The following is a 16,159-nucleotide window of genomic DNA, read 5'->3' on the forward strand; positions in this document are numbered from 1 at the left end:
CTTTATACATAAACTATGTAATAATCATCATGCTTAAATTTTTATATTTGATAGGTATATTTTCCCAGATTTATTTACTGTTTGAAACCTGTTAAGTATCTTTTTGAGGAGTTTATGCCCAAATCATTACTTACAAATCTAAAATATTATGAGGGAAGGATAAACATCGATTGTTTTCAGAAAAGGGCTTGTGTTAGGTGGCAAATTGAATGCACTGATACAGGTTGCTTTACTGCAATAGATATAGTCCCCTCATATCCCCATTTCTTAACTGATAATGCAAAACAATACTTTGCTGCTCTTTAAGCTTGTAAATGGTTTCTTTTTTTGTATGTGTGAAGCCAGAACTGCCAAACTAACTTCTAGATTTCACTGGCTTAGTGGTTGAACTTATTTGAAACTTTTCCACCAAATATGGGCTGCCTGAAGGTAATGTGATTGTCTAAGGCCTATATTTAATTTATTCTCGGTTACTGGTTTTAATTTTGATGGGATTTTTATTTTCATAAGAGTAGAGCTTTTTAAAATTTACTCACTTTTGAATGAGTTAAGAATTCAGATAATTTAAGAGGACTCTTGTCATCCATGATTTGAGCTGTGACAGATCCATTCAATTCTCTCTTCATTTCCCCTTCACTGGAAGGTAGACGGTAGCAGATATTGAGAGGAGCAAAGAAGTAACACCAGACTGTACAATGTTGTGTGGGGGCCTGTTGTCAGTTCATGTCATCAAATATGAATCAGCTTACCTTAGCAGAGAATGTTTTCCCAAGCAAAGCTTGTATTTTAAGAATATCTACAAGACAGAGGAAGTCTTCTGGCCTGAACAGATACCAAACATAGAGGAGGGAAGACAGCTGGCTCCTGAGGTTCCTGTGATTATGCAGGACAGCCTGCTGCCTTCTCTTGACCTACCTGACCAATATTTGAAGAACAGTGGGTTTTACTTAGCAGTTTTAGCTGCATCAGCAATACATAACCTTCACGTCCTTCTTCCCAGCTTATAAACTGTTGCCTTCATCTGCTGCTTGCAGCTTTTTGAAATGATACTGCAGCCTCTGTTCTGCTTTTTACGAGCACATTTCTCTTCAGGAGGTCCCTGTGAGCCACAGATAAGTATTTTCCATCTCCTGCAGCCTGCCGAGGTTGCCAGGAGGAAAAGCTGCTGGCTATGTAAGAACTCTATATTTTGTACTTTGTTCAGGGAGTTCTTTTTTGCAACCATAAATGTGCCTCTTAAGCTTTCCAATGAATGCACAAATGCTATTAAAATGGGGAAAATGTGTCATTCCCCAGTGTGAAGGCATTTTTTTCCCTGATTGTCCTCAGAGCTGTTCTGTTTCTAATGGTACTGCTGCAGTACTGTAAAGCTTATAGTAAGTATTTATCGAGCAACTCTTTGACATTAATTTAAGAATAAACACTTCAAAATCCTCTCTATTACTGTTCTTTAGTCTGAGTGAAAAAATTTATTTGATTGATAAATTTTCTTTTTTTTGAGGGGATCAAACCCATGAAATACTATTTTACATGAGTTATTAAATATTTTAAAGAGCTCTTAAATAGCGGCTTGTCAAGCTGGATACAAACACAAATATTCTTATCAGTCAAGCCAAGAAAATTCCTTGAAAAGTATGCTGTTTGAAAGTGTGCATCAGAACAAGCTGCCAGTGACCCTAGTATAAGTCAGAACTGAATGACAGGGACTTTTCTGCAGACTGATGCACATAACTTCCTGAAGTTATTACCCATTATTTAAATTGCATGAGTGAGGCATTACAAAAGCAAGCTTACTTTTATGGAAGGCATTTTATTAGAAACTTTCACAACTACTGGTTTTGTTTCTGTTTAGGAAAAGGTTTGTGCCAAATTCCAGAATCTGTTTTTACTTTACTTTACAGATTTACTTTATCAGCTCTTTCTCTGGCTTCCAATGCATTTCCTTTATTCTCTCTGAGTAGTATCTGCAGCAACCACTGTTACTCATGCTGTGGATGTATGGATATTAGCACTGCAGTGTTTTTGAGAAAAGGAAGTTAAAAAAACCTTTAATGTTCTTTAAAGGCTACTTCTACTTCCTTTTTACTTCATGCCATTTTAAAATTCAATATAAAAAAAATTTAATTTACAATAAAACTGTTTTTCTACTGGGAAGCTTGAAGCAAGTTGGTAAGCATTTTCCAAATTCTCAGTTTTGAAGGGCAAGGCAGGTTCAGTAAATGCAGCTCTGCTGAAATATATTTTGAAATCAAGTCAGACCTTAAGCCTTGTTGTGGCTGTGGAATACACCCTTGGAAAAAAGGTTAGGCAGGTGCCTTTGGCATTTAGATATACCATTATTAGTTCATGGTCAGAACATGAGGTACGGATTGTGAAACTGGCATTCTAACTAAATCCTACTATTAGTAACAAGGCACTGTCAGTGTCTCAGTAGGGCACAGAGAATTGAGCTCTGCAACCTGCAGTGACTGGTAAATCTGTGTATGTGTAGTTGTGTAGTTATGCACTCATGCCAAACGTACATCCTGACCAGTGGTTTAATTTGTTTCATAATTGAAAAGACATTTTCCCTCCAGCTTCTCACAGAAAAACTGTATTAATTCTCCTTTTTAATATGTGGCCTTTCTACAGAGGGGGTGAAATGCATTTGCAATCAGCTTTCATTAACTACAAAAATTGATGCTGAGCATCCTGAACTAAGGAATTATGTGAAAAGTCAAGGCTGGTGGAATGAAGACTCAGACTTCAATTTTTCTGAAGTGTTCTCTCTTGATGATGACCATATAGCTTGTTGTTCTGGCAGGGAGAGCCTAGAAAAGCAAGGTGGTAAGTGTTGAACCATCTTTCTGTGTGGGCAGTGGGATTTTTAGTCACTATTGCCTCCTTTTCAGGAATTCTGTCCAGAACTGCATGTGACTGAGAGTACCTCTACATGTAAACCATGTAGAAGAGAAATTCAGAACTGAAGGTTGTCCCTAAACTTGCCACGATTTAGGATGAAGTCCCCCTCAAGGTTTCAAAACAGCATTGCAATTATAAAATATCTTTCTTCACTGTTGTTCTGGTGTGCATGGTGTGCTGCTGCATTTGTGCTTTGCTCTAATTATAGTGGCCTACCTAATACTAAAATTACGGTATTAAAAAAATGGTTTTACATATGAAAGACTGAGCTCAGTGGAACCTACATTTTGGGAGGTTAGCTTAGCCTTTTGGGAAAGGATTAAGATCATAGTTTAAGGAAGAGCAATGCTAGTCAGTTGCAAACTGAAGTCCCTTTTTCATTCTTGAGCCGAACAAAGTTACTAGGACTGACAGTGTGCCAATTCCCTGCAATCAAAGGAAGGGTTTATTTCCAGACCCAGATTTATTACTGACCTCAGTTCACTGCAGCTGGCCAGAATACCTCTGAAATAACCAGCCTGCCGCAGTGCATGGCTGACATATATCTGTTCTTTCATGTGTGAAAAATAGCACAAATTATCATTTTCTAAAAAGCCCTTTACTGCAGATGTGAATTTACTAGATTGTTGGCATCTTTGCATGTTGGCAAACATCAAGAAAAGTGCAGAGGTGAGATATTTATTGTAATGCAGAATTCCTGCTAAGGCTGTAGAATTACAGGTAGCATGTTTTGTGTCTAAGGCAGACACAGTAACTCTGAAGGACTATAGGTAGAAGATATTACTAAACCTGAATTATAGCATTAAAAACCCTTAGGGCTCCTACAGGCAGATGGCTACGGCTGCAGATCTTGCAGGCTGCTGATTCATTCCATGTCTTCTAGTGCATTGAGGCACCTGTGCATCTGAGTCAGTGCAGGGTTTGAGGAGTTACTGGGGAGGAAGCCCTACCTGCCAAAGGGGTAATGCAAGAAAATGTGGCGTTGCCATGGGGGGGAAACTGTGATAAGACATGGGCAGGAAATAGAATGAGAACAGGGGATTCTTGTAGATAGTGGTTTGGAAAAAAATCTCAGTTGTCTAGGTCTGCTGCTGTAACATTCTGTGAATGCAGGATGATATTTCAAAATTTTGAGTGAGAAATAGTGTAAATAGATGAGAAGTGGGAGTTCAGGGTGCTCCCATTCTGCCTGGGCTTGGGTAGAGGAAAATGGGTGTTTTATGTAAGTAGTCTGTTCATAGTTACTGCTAAAGCAGTATTTTGGACATGATGACCTGCTTCCTGAAAAAATACCTTTTTAATGACATTTCTCCCTACCTAGCAATTGTAACGCCTAGTGTTCTCTTCTTACTGTTCTCCTTTACTAGCTAGGCAAGTTCATTCTGCATGTACACTGTTTAAGTAGAAACTGTTGACTGGGATTTGTGACAAGCCCATGTCAAGCGTCAGTGGCCATAGTAGGCCAAAGCCCATTCAGGCTGAAATCCTTACCTGGGGTCCAAGCCATTGAACACTCAGGAATTTTTTCCCCCCCTCATATAGGTGACGTTTCTGCACAAGCTATGATTGATGTCCTGCGTGACAAGGACAGTGGTGTCTGTGTGGACTCTGAATCTTTCCTTACTACAGCTAGCATAGTGTCTGTTCTGCCTCAGGACCCTAGTTTTCCCTGTATTCATTACTTCACTGGCACGCCAGACCCTTCAAGGTAAGCCACAGCATTTGGGTCCCTGGGGTGCAGAGCAGATGATGGGTTGAAAGATAATAAACAAACGCTGCTACCTAAATGGGAACATGTTTCAAGAGCATGTTCTAACCAGAAATGCAGTCAGGAGTTATTGGTGTGCAATCTGACGGTCCTGTGTTACTGAACTGCATCTTGCTGCAATTCTAGATGGATACCACTGGCTTGAATGACTGGATCTAGAACTTTGCCTGAATTCAGAATTTCTAGGGTAAATGCAGTTTAGGGAGGACCCAGGAATTACATACTATTTCAGTGTAGTTGCTTTCCAGTAGGAATGTTGTTAAAATGATGAGATTGTGGACCATTTCAGTCACTTCTCTTGAGAGGTGGGTGCAAGACTGAAACAAAGTGTCTTAACCAGGAAAGAGGGGTTGTGTATTCTAGGTAGCCTCTTATGACATCAAAATGTTAACATAGCAAAACATCTGTAAGTTCCTGGTATCCCAAGCATGTTTTTTATTGGAGGGACAATTTCCAGATGGTTTACATAGTGTCCTCTCTAGCTGAAAGCAGCAGAGGAGACAAGGGAACTCATGGGTCAGATCATCAAAGAAATAATTATTTATCTTGTGCTTTAAACAGTATTCACCTGGGATTCACAGAAATTAAACTAAAGTCATCCATGCCAAAGGGACTTTTCACTCACTTTGCATTGTGCAACTCAAACACTGAGGATTAAGTGTGAAGTTTGAGCTTGCTTACTGAAACTTTTCTTTGACTTGATGTAAATCCTTTGTGATAAAAAGGAACAAGGCTTCAAATTGTTTTGGTGGGATTTCTGTCTCTTTAAATGTGGAGATCCTAGCTTAAAAGTCTTGTTTAGACTCCTTTCTTGCTCTTTCTTACACTCTAAATGAATTAAAAAAGCATTATGTTAAATGCAGCTAGTGAGTCACATAAACTCTTAGTCAGCAAGGCTTTGTGACAGTGATGGAAGGGTAAGCAGCAGTGAACCTGCTGACTGTATGCAGGCAGTGGTTATTAATCTTGTGTTGCAGAAGTCTTGCACTTCTGGCAGGTTCTTCACTGCAGAATGCAGGGTATTTTTTGTTCTATATCTAAAGGGAAGGAAAGCAGTTTCCCCAGGCACTTGCCAACATCTACTCTTCTCAGGAATTAAGATCCTATATGGGTGGGGCTTTGTTGTCTGTCCCTCTCTATATATGGAGTTTAGGTCCAAACTCAGTGTTGAAGTTGTTTGAGAAGCATCATAATATTGGTCTCCATGTCTCTCCCCACCTCTTGAAATAAAATTCCAAAGTGCTGCCAAATCCTCTGAGCAAGATATGTAATCTTCCCTGCTCCACACAAGTGTGTATTTGTGATTTTAATAAAAATTAAATCTGGAATGAGAAGGAGAGATAGCAATATGAACAGATAACTGATGTGAGGCTGAACGTTGAGAATTTTTTTTAAAAAGTTGGAGAGGAAAAGCAGTGCTACTCTTCTAAAGAAGTGGCAGAACTGGCATGGAGGACACTTGGGAAGCCCATAGGTAAAAAAGAGTGGTGAGGTTTTACAATAATTGGCAAACCTAGTTCTTTTAAAGCACATAGATATATTTTGTTTGTCACCAGTACCAACTCTCTAACCTCATCCATGCCTAGTGTAGATGAATTATCTATGCTGTTCTGTATGTGTTGTTTTAAAATAGCCTGGTAAGTATTTCAATAACATATGTGAAATCTCTCTTATTACTGCAAGCAGTAATTCTCATTTCTTTCAGGTCCATATTTAAACCCTTTATTTTTGTTGATGATGTAAAATTAGTACCAAAAGTACAGTCTCCTTCTTTTGGCAATGATGATCCTGCTAAAAAGATACCTCGATTCCAGGAGAAACCTGATCGTAGGCATGAATTGTACAAGGCACATGAATGGGCCCGATCTCTCCTGGAGAATGATCAGGTGAGAGCTGTGGGACCTGGACTTAAAGAATTGAAGTAAATGTAGATTCTTAACTCCATAATTTAAATCTAAGTCACTCACTAAAAAACATTCTCTGAATATTCTTATAATCCTTGCAAGTTTAACTTGAATAATGACACCCTGTGAAGGACAAACTATTCTGCATAGTTTTTTTTTGTTATCCAGTGAGTATTGTTCTGCTCCATTATTTTTACAAAATGAAAAGTCAAACAGACAAGCTGATTAGCTTGTTCAATCCCCACTGTGTGTATAGTCTTTTTAGTGATTAGGACACTGGATGCTAGTGCAACATGGTATCAAAATTAGGATGGTGGCAGAAGTGTTGTAATATAAATTATATGCTGGATTAAGAACTACATAGTTTGGAAAGATGTTTTTCTTGAAGGAATAATTTGTACATGACAGTTTTGCAAGTCTTGCAGTTTTGCACGTTTTGCAATTTAATGCATTTCTGTTAATTTTTAAGAATTAACTGAAAATGCCATGTGAGAAGAAACAACACATTCCAATGTCATGCAATAGGTACCTGAGGGTACCTATTACAGAAATAGATTTTAGAATAAATAAAGGCAGGAAGGGAATTGTTCTGTACAGCTTTTCCAGTTGGTTGAGATACCACTTTTGATGTCATTGGGCAGGTAGTTCAATAACTTCTTTGACACTTGGAATTACAACTACAGCAGTAAACTGGATAAGTGGTTATGAGAAAGTGAAACAGAGGGAGATATCAGCAGGACATGCCAGTCATGCTTTTGTTGGTATCTCAGGCAATTTGTGGAAGACCCTCACATAGCTGTGTTATACTTCCACAGAGGACTTGCTTTCTGCAATTTTCCTCTGGATGTGTTTGCATGGCTCAGTCTTGCTAAGATAATGACAGCATTCATACTTATCCATGATCGATTAAGGAAACTATGATTACCTTTGCTAGTACAAACTTTATTTAAATGCGGTTTTGGCAAGATGCCATTTTTAATCCCTTGGAATGGTGTAATTTAAAATCTGTGGCCTCTGTGGTAACACTGACTCAATGTGCAGCTGACTCTCGTAAGAATGCAGGATACTTTTTTGTTCTATATCTAAAGGGAAGGAAGGCAGTTTCCCCAGGCACTTGCCAGCATCTACTCTCAGCTTCTCAGGAGTTAAGATCCTGTTGTCTGGGGCAAGATGCTGATTTAGGGAAGACCTAGAAGAGGCATCTTAGCATCTTGTGAACTTATTAAAGTCCCCATAGCATGACACCAGTAGTTGTGGTAGAGAAGGAAATGTAGTTTTAGTCAGGCTTCATGCTAAAAAAGCTGCCTACCTGAGAGTCTAAACCTTAGCTGAGGTGCTCTACTCTTTCTGGACAAAATGCTGGTGTAAATCCTGGAAAGCTCAGAACTATCACTCATTTAGAATTACTTTTTTTTCCTGGAATTCAATTTTGACAGCTGCAAGCAAAACAAACAGCACTTCTCCATTAAAAAAAGAGGAAAAGGTAGAGTTTAAATAATATCTGGATAAAACAAAATGATACCTTTTCCAGGAGTGAATTTTCTTGAAACATGAATTTTCTAGAAACATGGAGAGCAGTACATCAGAATGGTACACAAGGATGTGGAGTCTTGATACTGTTACATGACACATCATTTCAGATCTATTCATCATCGTGCAGGTGTTGATTTCAGGGATACACATATAAATATCACCATCTGTACAATTCCTAAGGCTTCTAGACTTCTCATATAGTTCTGTTTGTGGGCTTACAGGCTTAAGAATTTGCTTTACCTCTTTGTCATATGTACAACAAGCATTGTACCATTTTCCTCTATCCATCTTTCGCCATCTTCCTCCTTTGCTTTCAACTTAGCAACTCCTTCTTTGTTATTTTTCTTAATGCACAAAGTGTTCAGCACTGTTCCTTTCAGTCTTTGGGCATCCAAAAAACCAATAATAGAAATAGTTTGTACTTAAAAAGGCTTTCTAATATTTAAAAATATTTGAAACTATCTCTATAACAGAAGAGAGCAATAAAATGCTTTAATGAGCCTGTTTGCTGGTTAATTGAGTTTGGTTGTTTCATGCCTTTAGGATAAAGGTCAGAAACTGATGAGGATTATGTTAGACCTTGAAAAACAAGGTTTAGAAGCAATGGAAGATATCCTTTCTCGTACAGAGATTCTGGATCCTGCTGAAGTAGTGGATCTTTTCTATGACTGTGTTGACACAGAACTAAAGTTCTTCAAATAAAGTAAGCAAACACTTTAATTCTTTAGATACTGAGTTTTTGGTACCAGTGAAATATTGGATCTGATTCTTGAAATATTGGATCCCCTCTTCTTTTACGTTAAGCTAAGGGTGTTCAGAATCGGGTCCAAAGCCACCTTTCTACCTGCTCAAATGATCTCCAATGTCCCTTTTCCCTATGCTGCATTGCAGACAACTGTTTTTGCAATTTCACTCTTGCTTGGAATGGATTTTCAACGAATTTTATCTCATTTCAGCTATGGTGGCTATTGTTAGCCTTTTCACTGGAAGACTGCAATGTTCTTCAAGCCTTGAAAGAAAGTCTTCACACTTGTGAATTTGCAGGAAAAAACATTTCTAGAGGAAAAAATGTTACTTGCTAGCTGTATCCGGTTAACAAATTGCTTTCCTTTGTCCAATCTTGTGGTGTTTCTGTTTGTGTATGTATATAGTGAAAGGAGAAAGTCACTGACTGGTCCAATTACTGTGTGCATGCTGGCTAATTTAGTACAGAATGTTTAAACGTGTATGTTGGGCAACCAATTAAAGCAAAGATTAACTTCATCAGGCTAACTTCCATATTGTTTTTGAAAGCAATCTGGTTTTCCCTCCTTTGCTCAGGACTTGCAGCAAAGCTGACTTGCATTTTTCTCTTCTTGCTAATTCATACAGAGAATGGTGGAGTTCAAATCCCGGTTTTGCAGGCAGGCAGGAGGGTAAGTCCTGGTTCTCGACCTTGTGCTGGCCTCAAATGGGCATATCTGATTACAGCAATTCAGCACCTGACATAATGCCTGCACAAATTATCAGAACCAAGTCCCCCAGGTTAAGTTTTGCCTTCGCTTAGCTTAGGGCACCTGGCTGCTGTGCTAGTACCAAGTACTGAAATGCAGAGCCAGCCTGGATGCCAAGACGTCTATACATCATCTATTGGCTCCTAAGATGCAATTAATAAGGTGTTGAATTTATATGCAAGCTACAAATTTGGAATTTTTTGAAGGAATGCTGGATGGACATTGATCAATACCTGGCTGTTCTTCATCTTTCTGCCTTTGTACTGCTGAACAGTTCCTAGTCATCTCTGTGGTGAGATACATGGCTGATGAATCCACTCAGTACCAGTGAGTTACTGGTGGGTGTGGCAATCCAACTGGTTAGGCTTAGAAATGGCTGTCTTATGCTTCCTTACATTAAGTGCAGTTCTGCAGCATGCTTCCCTTCCCCAACAGTCCTACAGGCAGACCTGCTTTTCATGTATTTTCTTCTTGTGGAAGTGAAATAGGGCAAACACTTTGAGAATTAAACCAGTAAACACTGCTTCCTGTGTCTGATGAAGATGTTTGGGTTTTTGTTTAAACAGGAGGTTCAGACAAGTCCATGTCTTTAATAAGTGGAAGTTAGCACGTGGAGTTAAAATCCTTCACTGTTCAGGAAAGTGGATGCTGAAGAACCATGGACTTCTGTATTGAGGAAGCAAAAGCTCCTTAGAAGGCAGCAACACCTCAACTTGAAACTGTAAGAGTTGTGCATCAGGGAAATAGTCATTGCCATATTGGTGCACTGCATTCTCAGGATTTTCTAAATGAAATTGTTCTATTCAGACTCATTACTTTGATATTGCCTTATATGACAACTGGCAATTGGACAAGAAAACATTGGGCCTTTTTGCTTACAGAAAACAAGCATGAAGATATTTTTTCTTAAGTCCTACCTACTAATCTCCCTTTCACAATACACTCCTCCCATGCTCTCTTTTACAGGACCAACTCCTGTGCCTAGGTATTCTGAAAGTGGAGACAAGGGAAGGAGAAAATTCACAAGTAAACCCTGAAACTTAGCTGCTCTCTACCGTAGCCAGGATAGGGACTGACTACAAGGAGCACACTTCATTTCAGAGGGTATTGTGCTGGATGAAACCCTCTGAAAGAGAAGTGTGCTTTTGCCAGCTGCCTGTAAGTAAAATAAATGGATTTCCCATGGAATCACTTCTGGAATGAGAGGGTACTTTGAATAAAAAAACTCCTAGTCAGAGTACACTTAACACACACCATGGTGAATTTTAAAGCTGCTTCTGCAAGTTGTTGCATCCAGCTGTTGGTGGATATTGTGAACAAGGAGAGAACAGGGATAAAATGACTGCCCCAGTCAGAGGGTCACTTCACACAGCTATTTTGCACAACTTGGATTTCTGACGTTTGAGAGTTGAGAGGGAGGCAAGATGAAAGGTGTTCCTGCTAAAAACATAATATATCTTATTTGCCTGTTTTTTTAAGATGGAAGAAACTGACATTTGCACTTACGTTGTTGTGGTAGTTTATGTCCTTGGAAGTGCTTATATGACAGAACTAATAAATTGTTTTGAGCACAGAGATCCAGGTAGTAATTTTCTAATACTGTATTGCTTTTGCTTCAGTAGTGTAGAGCTTTTTAAAAAACATATACTGTGTTACAGCAACATAGTTGGGTGCAATAATTAGAAACCAGAGCAACCCCATGGTCTTAACAATTTCAGTGGTCTTGAGCACAGCTGTGGCTCAATAGGACTTGTGGGACAATTGCTGTCAGTTGTGATTCTTTGTATCTCCAGGTAACAGCAACTCCAGAAGCTTCAATGGATCTTGAATGATACAAATATGGAAATACCATTTCACCAATGCTTGCAAATATGCACAGGATTTCTAATTTAATCCCTGAAAGATGTTGCTTGCTTCTAAAATACCTGAAGCATAACAAAAATGAATTTTTTTCTTCTTCAAATATCTTCTGGCAGATAGTCTAGCATTAAATAGTTTTAAAATCCCTATGAAGTTACTTATTACAGAGCAGTACACAAGTTTCAGAACAAGTGAGAACCAACAAAACGTCACCTTTAATAGTACTATAACAAAATAGTCTTTAAAGCACTATTAAACTTTTCCAGTTGTCTGAGAAGCAATGTATATGCAGACCCCTGCTTATTACTGTATTCATGCATATTTATCAAGTAACTACAATAATGACAGTGACGGTATTGGTCAAAGCATCACCAATTTTTTTTCTTTTCCCATGATGTACAGCAAGGTGTCATAATAGGCTAGAAAAAGACTAATGCTGCTTTCTTATAGTCCTACAGGTGAAGTGCTTTTTACTCTTACACCATCTCACACCATGAACCTATGTGTGTGGAAATAAAGTTACAGCACAGCTGAGCTGCTGTAAGTTACAGCACAGCTGAGAAAAGCAGAGATATATAAAGCTGCAGTTACTTGTCTTTTCCAAATAGTTTTGTTCAAAGGCAACACCATGGGGAAAGATCACCTGTGATCTATAACATTATTACAGCTGTAACTGAGGGGAATTGGTGGCAATTATATAAATTATTGCCATAACTGTAAATAGCCTTGCTGTTGGCACCAGACCCACCCTGGAACAGCAGTGTCTTTTCTCAAGTTGGTGAGTCATGGAATCATTTAGGTTGGAAAAAAAATTTGAGATCATCGAGTTCAACTGTTCACTCAGCACTACCAAGTCCACCACTAAACCATGTCCCCAAGTGCCACATCTACACATCTTTTAAATACCTCCACATATTTAAGTGGTGACTCCACCACTTCCCTGGGAAGCCTGTTCCAATGCCTGACCACCCTTTGAAGTTTTTCCTAATATCTAATCTAAACCTTCCCTGGCACAGCTTGAGGCCATTTCCTCTTGTCCTGTGGCTTGTTACTTGAGAGATGTGACTGACCCCCAACATCACTACAGCCTCCTTTCAGGTTATAGCAATAAGGTCTTCCCTGAGCCTCAAGTCAGGATGCTATTGGCCTTCTTGGGCACCTGGACACACTGCTGGCTCATGTTCAGCCAGTTCTCAATGAGCACCCCCTGGTCCTTTTGTGCCAGGCAGCTTTCCAGCCACTCTGCTCCAAGCCTGTAGCACTGCATAGGGTTATTGTGACCCAGGTGTAGGAACTCAGAAAAGCTGTAAAAGGGGGAATCAGAGTGTTTGAGGTTGAAAGGGATGGCTGGAGTTCATCTAGTCCAGCCTCCTTGCTCTACCAGGTCAGGTAGCTCCAGTTGCCCAGGACCAAGTACAGATAGTTTTTGAGTATCTTTAGGAGTGAGGCTCTACAATGTCACTGGGCAACCTGTGCCAGTGCTCAGTCACCTTCACAATTAAAAAATGTTTCCTGATGTTCAGCCAGAGCTGCCTCTGTTGCAGCTGGTGCTCATTGCCTCTGGTCCTGTCACTGGGCATCACTGAAAAGAGACTGGCTCCATCTTTATACCATCCCTTCAGGTATTAATACACATTGAAGAGGTCCCCCCTGAGCCTTCTCTTTTCTAGGCTGAACGGCCCCAGTTTTCTGAGCCTTTCCTCATAGGAGAGATGCTCCAGTCCTTTCATCACCTTTGTAGGACTCTCACTAGTATGGCCATGTCTCCCTTGCACTGGGGAGCCCAGAAGCTGGACACAACACTCCAGGTGCGGCCTCACCAGTGCTGAGTAGAGGGGAAGGATCACCTCCCTCAATCTGGCACCACTCCTCCTAATGCAGGGAAATGCACAGGAGTAAGTGTAATTCTTGTGAGAAATAGACGTCTTAGGACCAGATCTGAACATCTGTGATCCAAGGACCTTATCCCTAGCTGAATATTAAAAGCAGAAGTTCAGTTTTGTCTGCTGCTAGGTTGCTACTTTTCCCAACCAACTTTCTTAAAGACAACCACTTTGGGGACTGCTTCTTCCATGTGGTGTGTTTTGGACAATGAATCCTCACTGCGGGTGAACAACAGTAGTTCTAGTTGCCAGTTTAAAATGTGGGGTTTGGACCTCTCATCCAATGGCCTTGTAATTGCTGAGTAAAGGCAAACTCTCACAGAAATGTGACAGTAAATATCCACTTTGCCAGCAGGAAAAGACAGGACATGTGCCCTTACATACATACATCGTGGTATATGTATTCACACACACTTTTTTCTTTTTTTCTTTTTTCTTTTTTTTTTTTTTTTTTTTTTGCTTACAATATAGCAACTTTCTTTTCCTCTACTTTGGAGAAGTTCTGTCATCTTTGTCAAATCCATGACCACCCTACCCAGGCTGGTCTTCTTCAGACACTATCCTATAAGGATCTGTAATCAGTAGGAGACAGGCTCAACAGCAGCCACAGCTCCTTGTCATCTCCTCTTCATACTTGATGAGAGAAGGATTGTGGACCTGTCCCTTCATGAAAGTGACATCCTGCTGCAATCTGAGGATAGGCAGAATAGAAGCGAAGGAACATAAAAACAGACTAAAGGTAGTACAGCAGTTTGACAGTTCATTGAAAAAATGTCTGAATAATAACTGGAGAATTTCCAAAATACTTAAAAATTATGATGAAAGGGAAAAAAGGAATACAGGCATGTAATGCAAAACATTCTGAGATAACATTGTCAGCATTATAAGAATGAGAATTGTTTCAACACTACAAATAACTTAAATTTTATGCTTCTTTGCTTAAAAAATATCCACCTATTTACAATAATTTAAAAGCCTGTACTAACATTCCTGTAGTATGTAGGCCAGCTAAAAAGGTATCATTTACACCATTTTTCCAGTTCATAGAAATGTTTACATTGCAGTACTTGTGACTCAAATACAATCACTATCACTGCAATGGGGACCCCTTCTGTTTTATATATTATTTTGATGTTCTTTTTTAATACTCTTCCAGAGAGCATCAGCAGACTCTTCTCATCTCACATGTGTTCTTAATGGAGGATTTTTAGAAGGATCTGTAAATAGACAGGACAGATTTAATCAGAGGAGATAAGATATATTTTTTTTTGATAGGTATTTTGGATGCAGTTATACATCAGGGATGCTGCATTTATCTGCTACCTCTGATGTGATATATATATATAGATATATATATATACAGACAGACAGACACAAACATATTGCTCATGTTCTGTAGCCCTTCAGTAACAAGTCTTTGATCAGATCAGATCAGATCATACATCAGACAATTCAGACTGACTGAGGCTGTCAAGTCATGCAAAATACTTTAGCAAGGAAACAAACAAACAGGTTAATTAAAAGTTGGAGATAAGTAGTTGATCTAATAATACAGAATACTGGGTTTTATAAAAAGCAGAATATGGGCATGAGATCTTTTGGCATCTTCAACTACCCACTGTCAAAGCTGGATAGGTGAACTTCTGCTCTTACAACAGTGACCTGGTGCCATGTTTCTAAGTTACAGGGGGAGAAGTAAAAAGCAAGGTTCAGCCATTTATCACTTTCCTGACAAGGTTCAGGTACTAAGTCCCTTTGTTACTACCATGCATAGGATTTAAATCAAAACACACGATGGAAGAAATGGACCGAGTCACTTTCTTTTTGTGATTTCACAAGTTAATGAACAAAAAACCCAGCTCAGTAGATGGCCAAGTCTGTTTTACGGCATCACTGTTTTTAACATCAAAGGCTTTGCAAATTCAGCAGTCTAAAAAATAGAGGCTGTCTGTCCAGCCACATTTTATTTTTAGCCACTAAGTCTTTAAAGTAATTAATTAAGTGCTTTTCATTATATCTTTGGTCTCTGTTGCCACTGTGACAAATCCCATTTCTCTCTGTGCCTACGCTAGCAGCCCAGTTACTTTAATGCTAGTTCTGTTCTTTATTTTCCCTCCCCATTTTTAATCCTCTTGATAAGTATCAGATCTTTTCATGTTTACACACTTACCTCTAGCTATCTTGCTGGGATATATTTTCTGAAATGGCTTGAATTCATCAGGTGGGGGAAAATCTTCCACAGAATGGAAAGTAAATTTAGATTCAAAGTCATCTGGGAAGTTTCAGGGAAGTAAACATTAGTTGCTGTTAGAGAGAAACTTTAAAAAAAAACCCACCAAAACCCAACAATGTTGCTGCAAGTAATTTCAATTAAAAATGCTGACTTGTTTTCTCCTGGAACTGATAGTGTTCATTCCATATAAACCATCTTGATGAGTACTTCTGTGAGCCGTCCAAATTTTCTGCCTTTATTGAAATTACTGCCTGCTACTAAGACTGAAGTGAAGCTTCTTCTTCTTCCAGTTTTGTGCATTGATGGTATTGTGGCAATAGAGGTATTCCTTGGGGGGTTTTAAGCCACTTAGCTATAAACAAGAATGAATGGCCAATTCATCAGACCACAAAAATAATTCTTACTGGTCTTTGCTCTGTAGGCCCATGACCCAGTTTTAAGAATGGTAATATAAGGACATTGCGGGAACTTTTCATATTTTTAAATAATTTTGCAGGTGATATGTGCTTTTTTTTTCTACTGACTGATTCAAACCCTTTGTGAAAAAAAACCTTAATTTTTTATCATTGTATAAGGTTGTACAA

At 39.1% G+C, this 16,159-nt stretch overlaps 2 protein-coding genes across 9 annotated transcripts in view; one reads left to right on the top strand and one right to left on the bottom strand.

The window, feature by feature from the left end:
- The window catches only part of SCRN1 (secernin 1), a 38,997-nt gene extending 27,821 nt beyond the window's left edge, over positions 1-11,176 (top strand). For 2 of the 4 annotated variants that reach the window (XM_064674044.1, XM_064674040.1), the window contains exons 5-9: positions 2,632-2,826; positions 4,444-4,609; positions 6,375-6,555; positions 8,650-8,809; positions 9,063-11,176. In XM_064674044.1, the coding sequence (XP_064530114.1) occupies positions 2,632-2,826; positions 4,444-4,609; positions 6,375-6,555; positions 8,650-8,808 (701 nt within the window). In that variant the 3' untranslated portion in view covers position 8,809; positions 9,063-11,176. The remainder of the gene's footprint in view (positions 1-2,631; positions 2,827-4,443; positions 4,610-6,374; positions 6,556-8,649; positions 8,810-9,062) is intronic. The other 2 variants (XR_010434847.1, XM_064674055.1) reach the window with 2 other exon arrangements.
- A 475-nt stretch (positions 11,177-11,651) lies between these two features.
- Positions 11,652-16,159, bottom strand: part of WIPF3 (WAS/WASL interacting protein family member 3) — a 37,886-nt gene continuing 33,378 nt past the window's right edge. For all 5 annotated transcript variants that reach the window (XM_064673976.1, XM_064673969.1, XM_064673960.1 and 2 more), the window contains 2 exons: positions 15,513-15,614; positions 11,652-14,559 (listed from right to left, as the gene is read on the bottom strand). In XM_064673976.1, the coding sequence (XP_064530046.1) occupies positions 14,519-14,559; positions 15,513-15,614 (143 nt within the window). In that variant the 3' untranslated portion in view covers positions 11,652-14,518. The remainder of the gene's footprint in view (positions 14,560-15,512; positions 15,615-16,159) is intronic.

Source organism: Pseudopipra pipra, chromosome 1 (assembly GCF_036250125.1).
Source record: "Pseudopipra pipra isolate bDixPip1 chromosome 1, bDixPip1.hap1, whole genome shotgun sequence".
Taxonomy (NCBI): domain Eukaryota; kingdom Metazoa; phylum Chordata; class Aves; order Passeriformes; family Pipridae; genus Pseudopipra; species Pseudopipra pipra.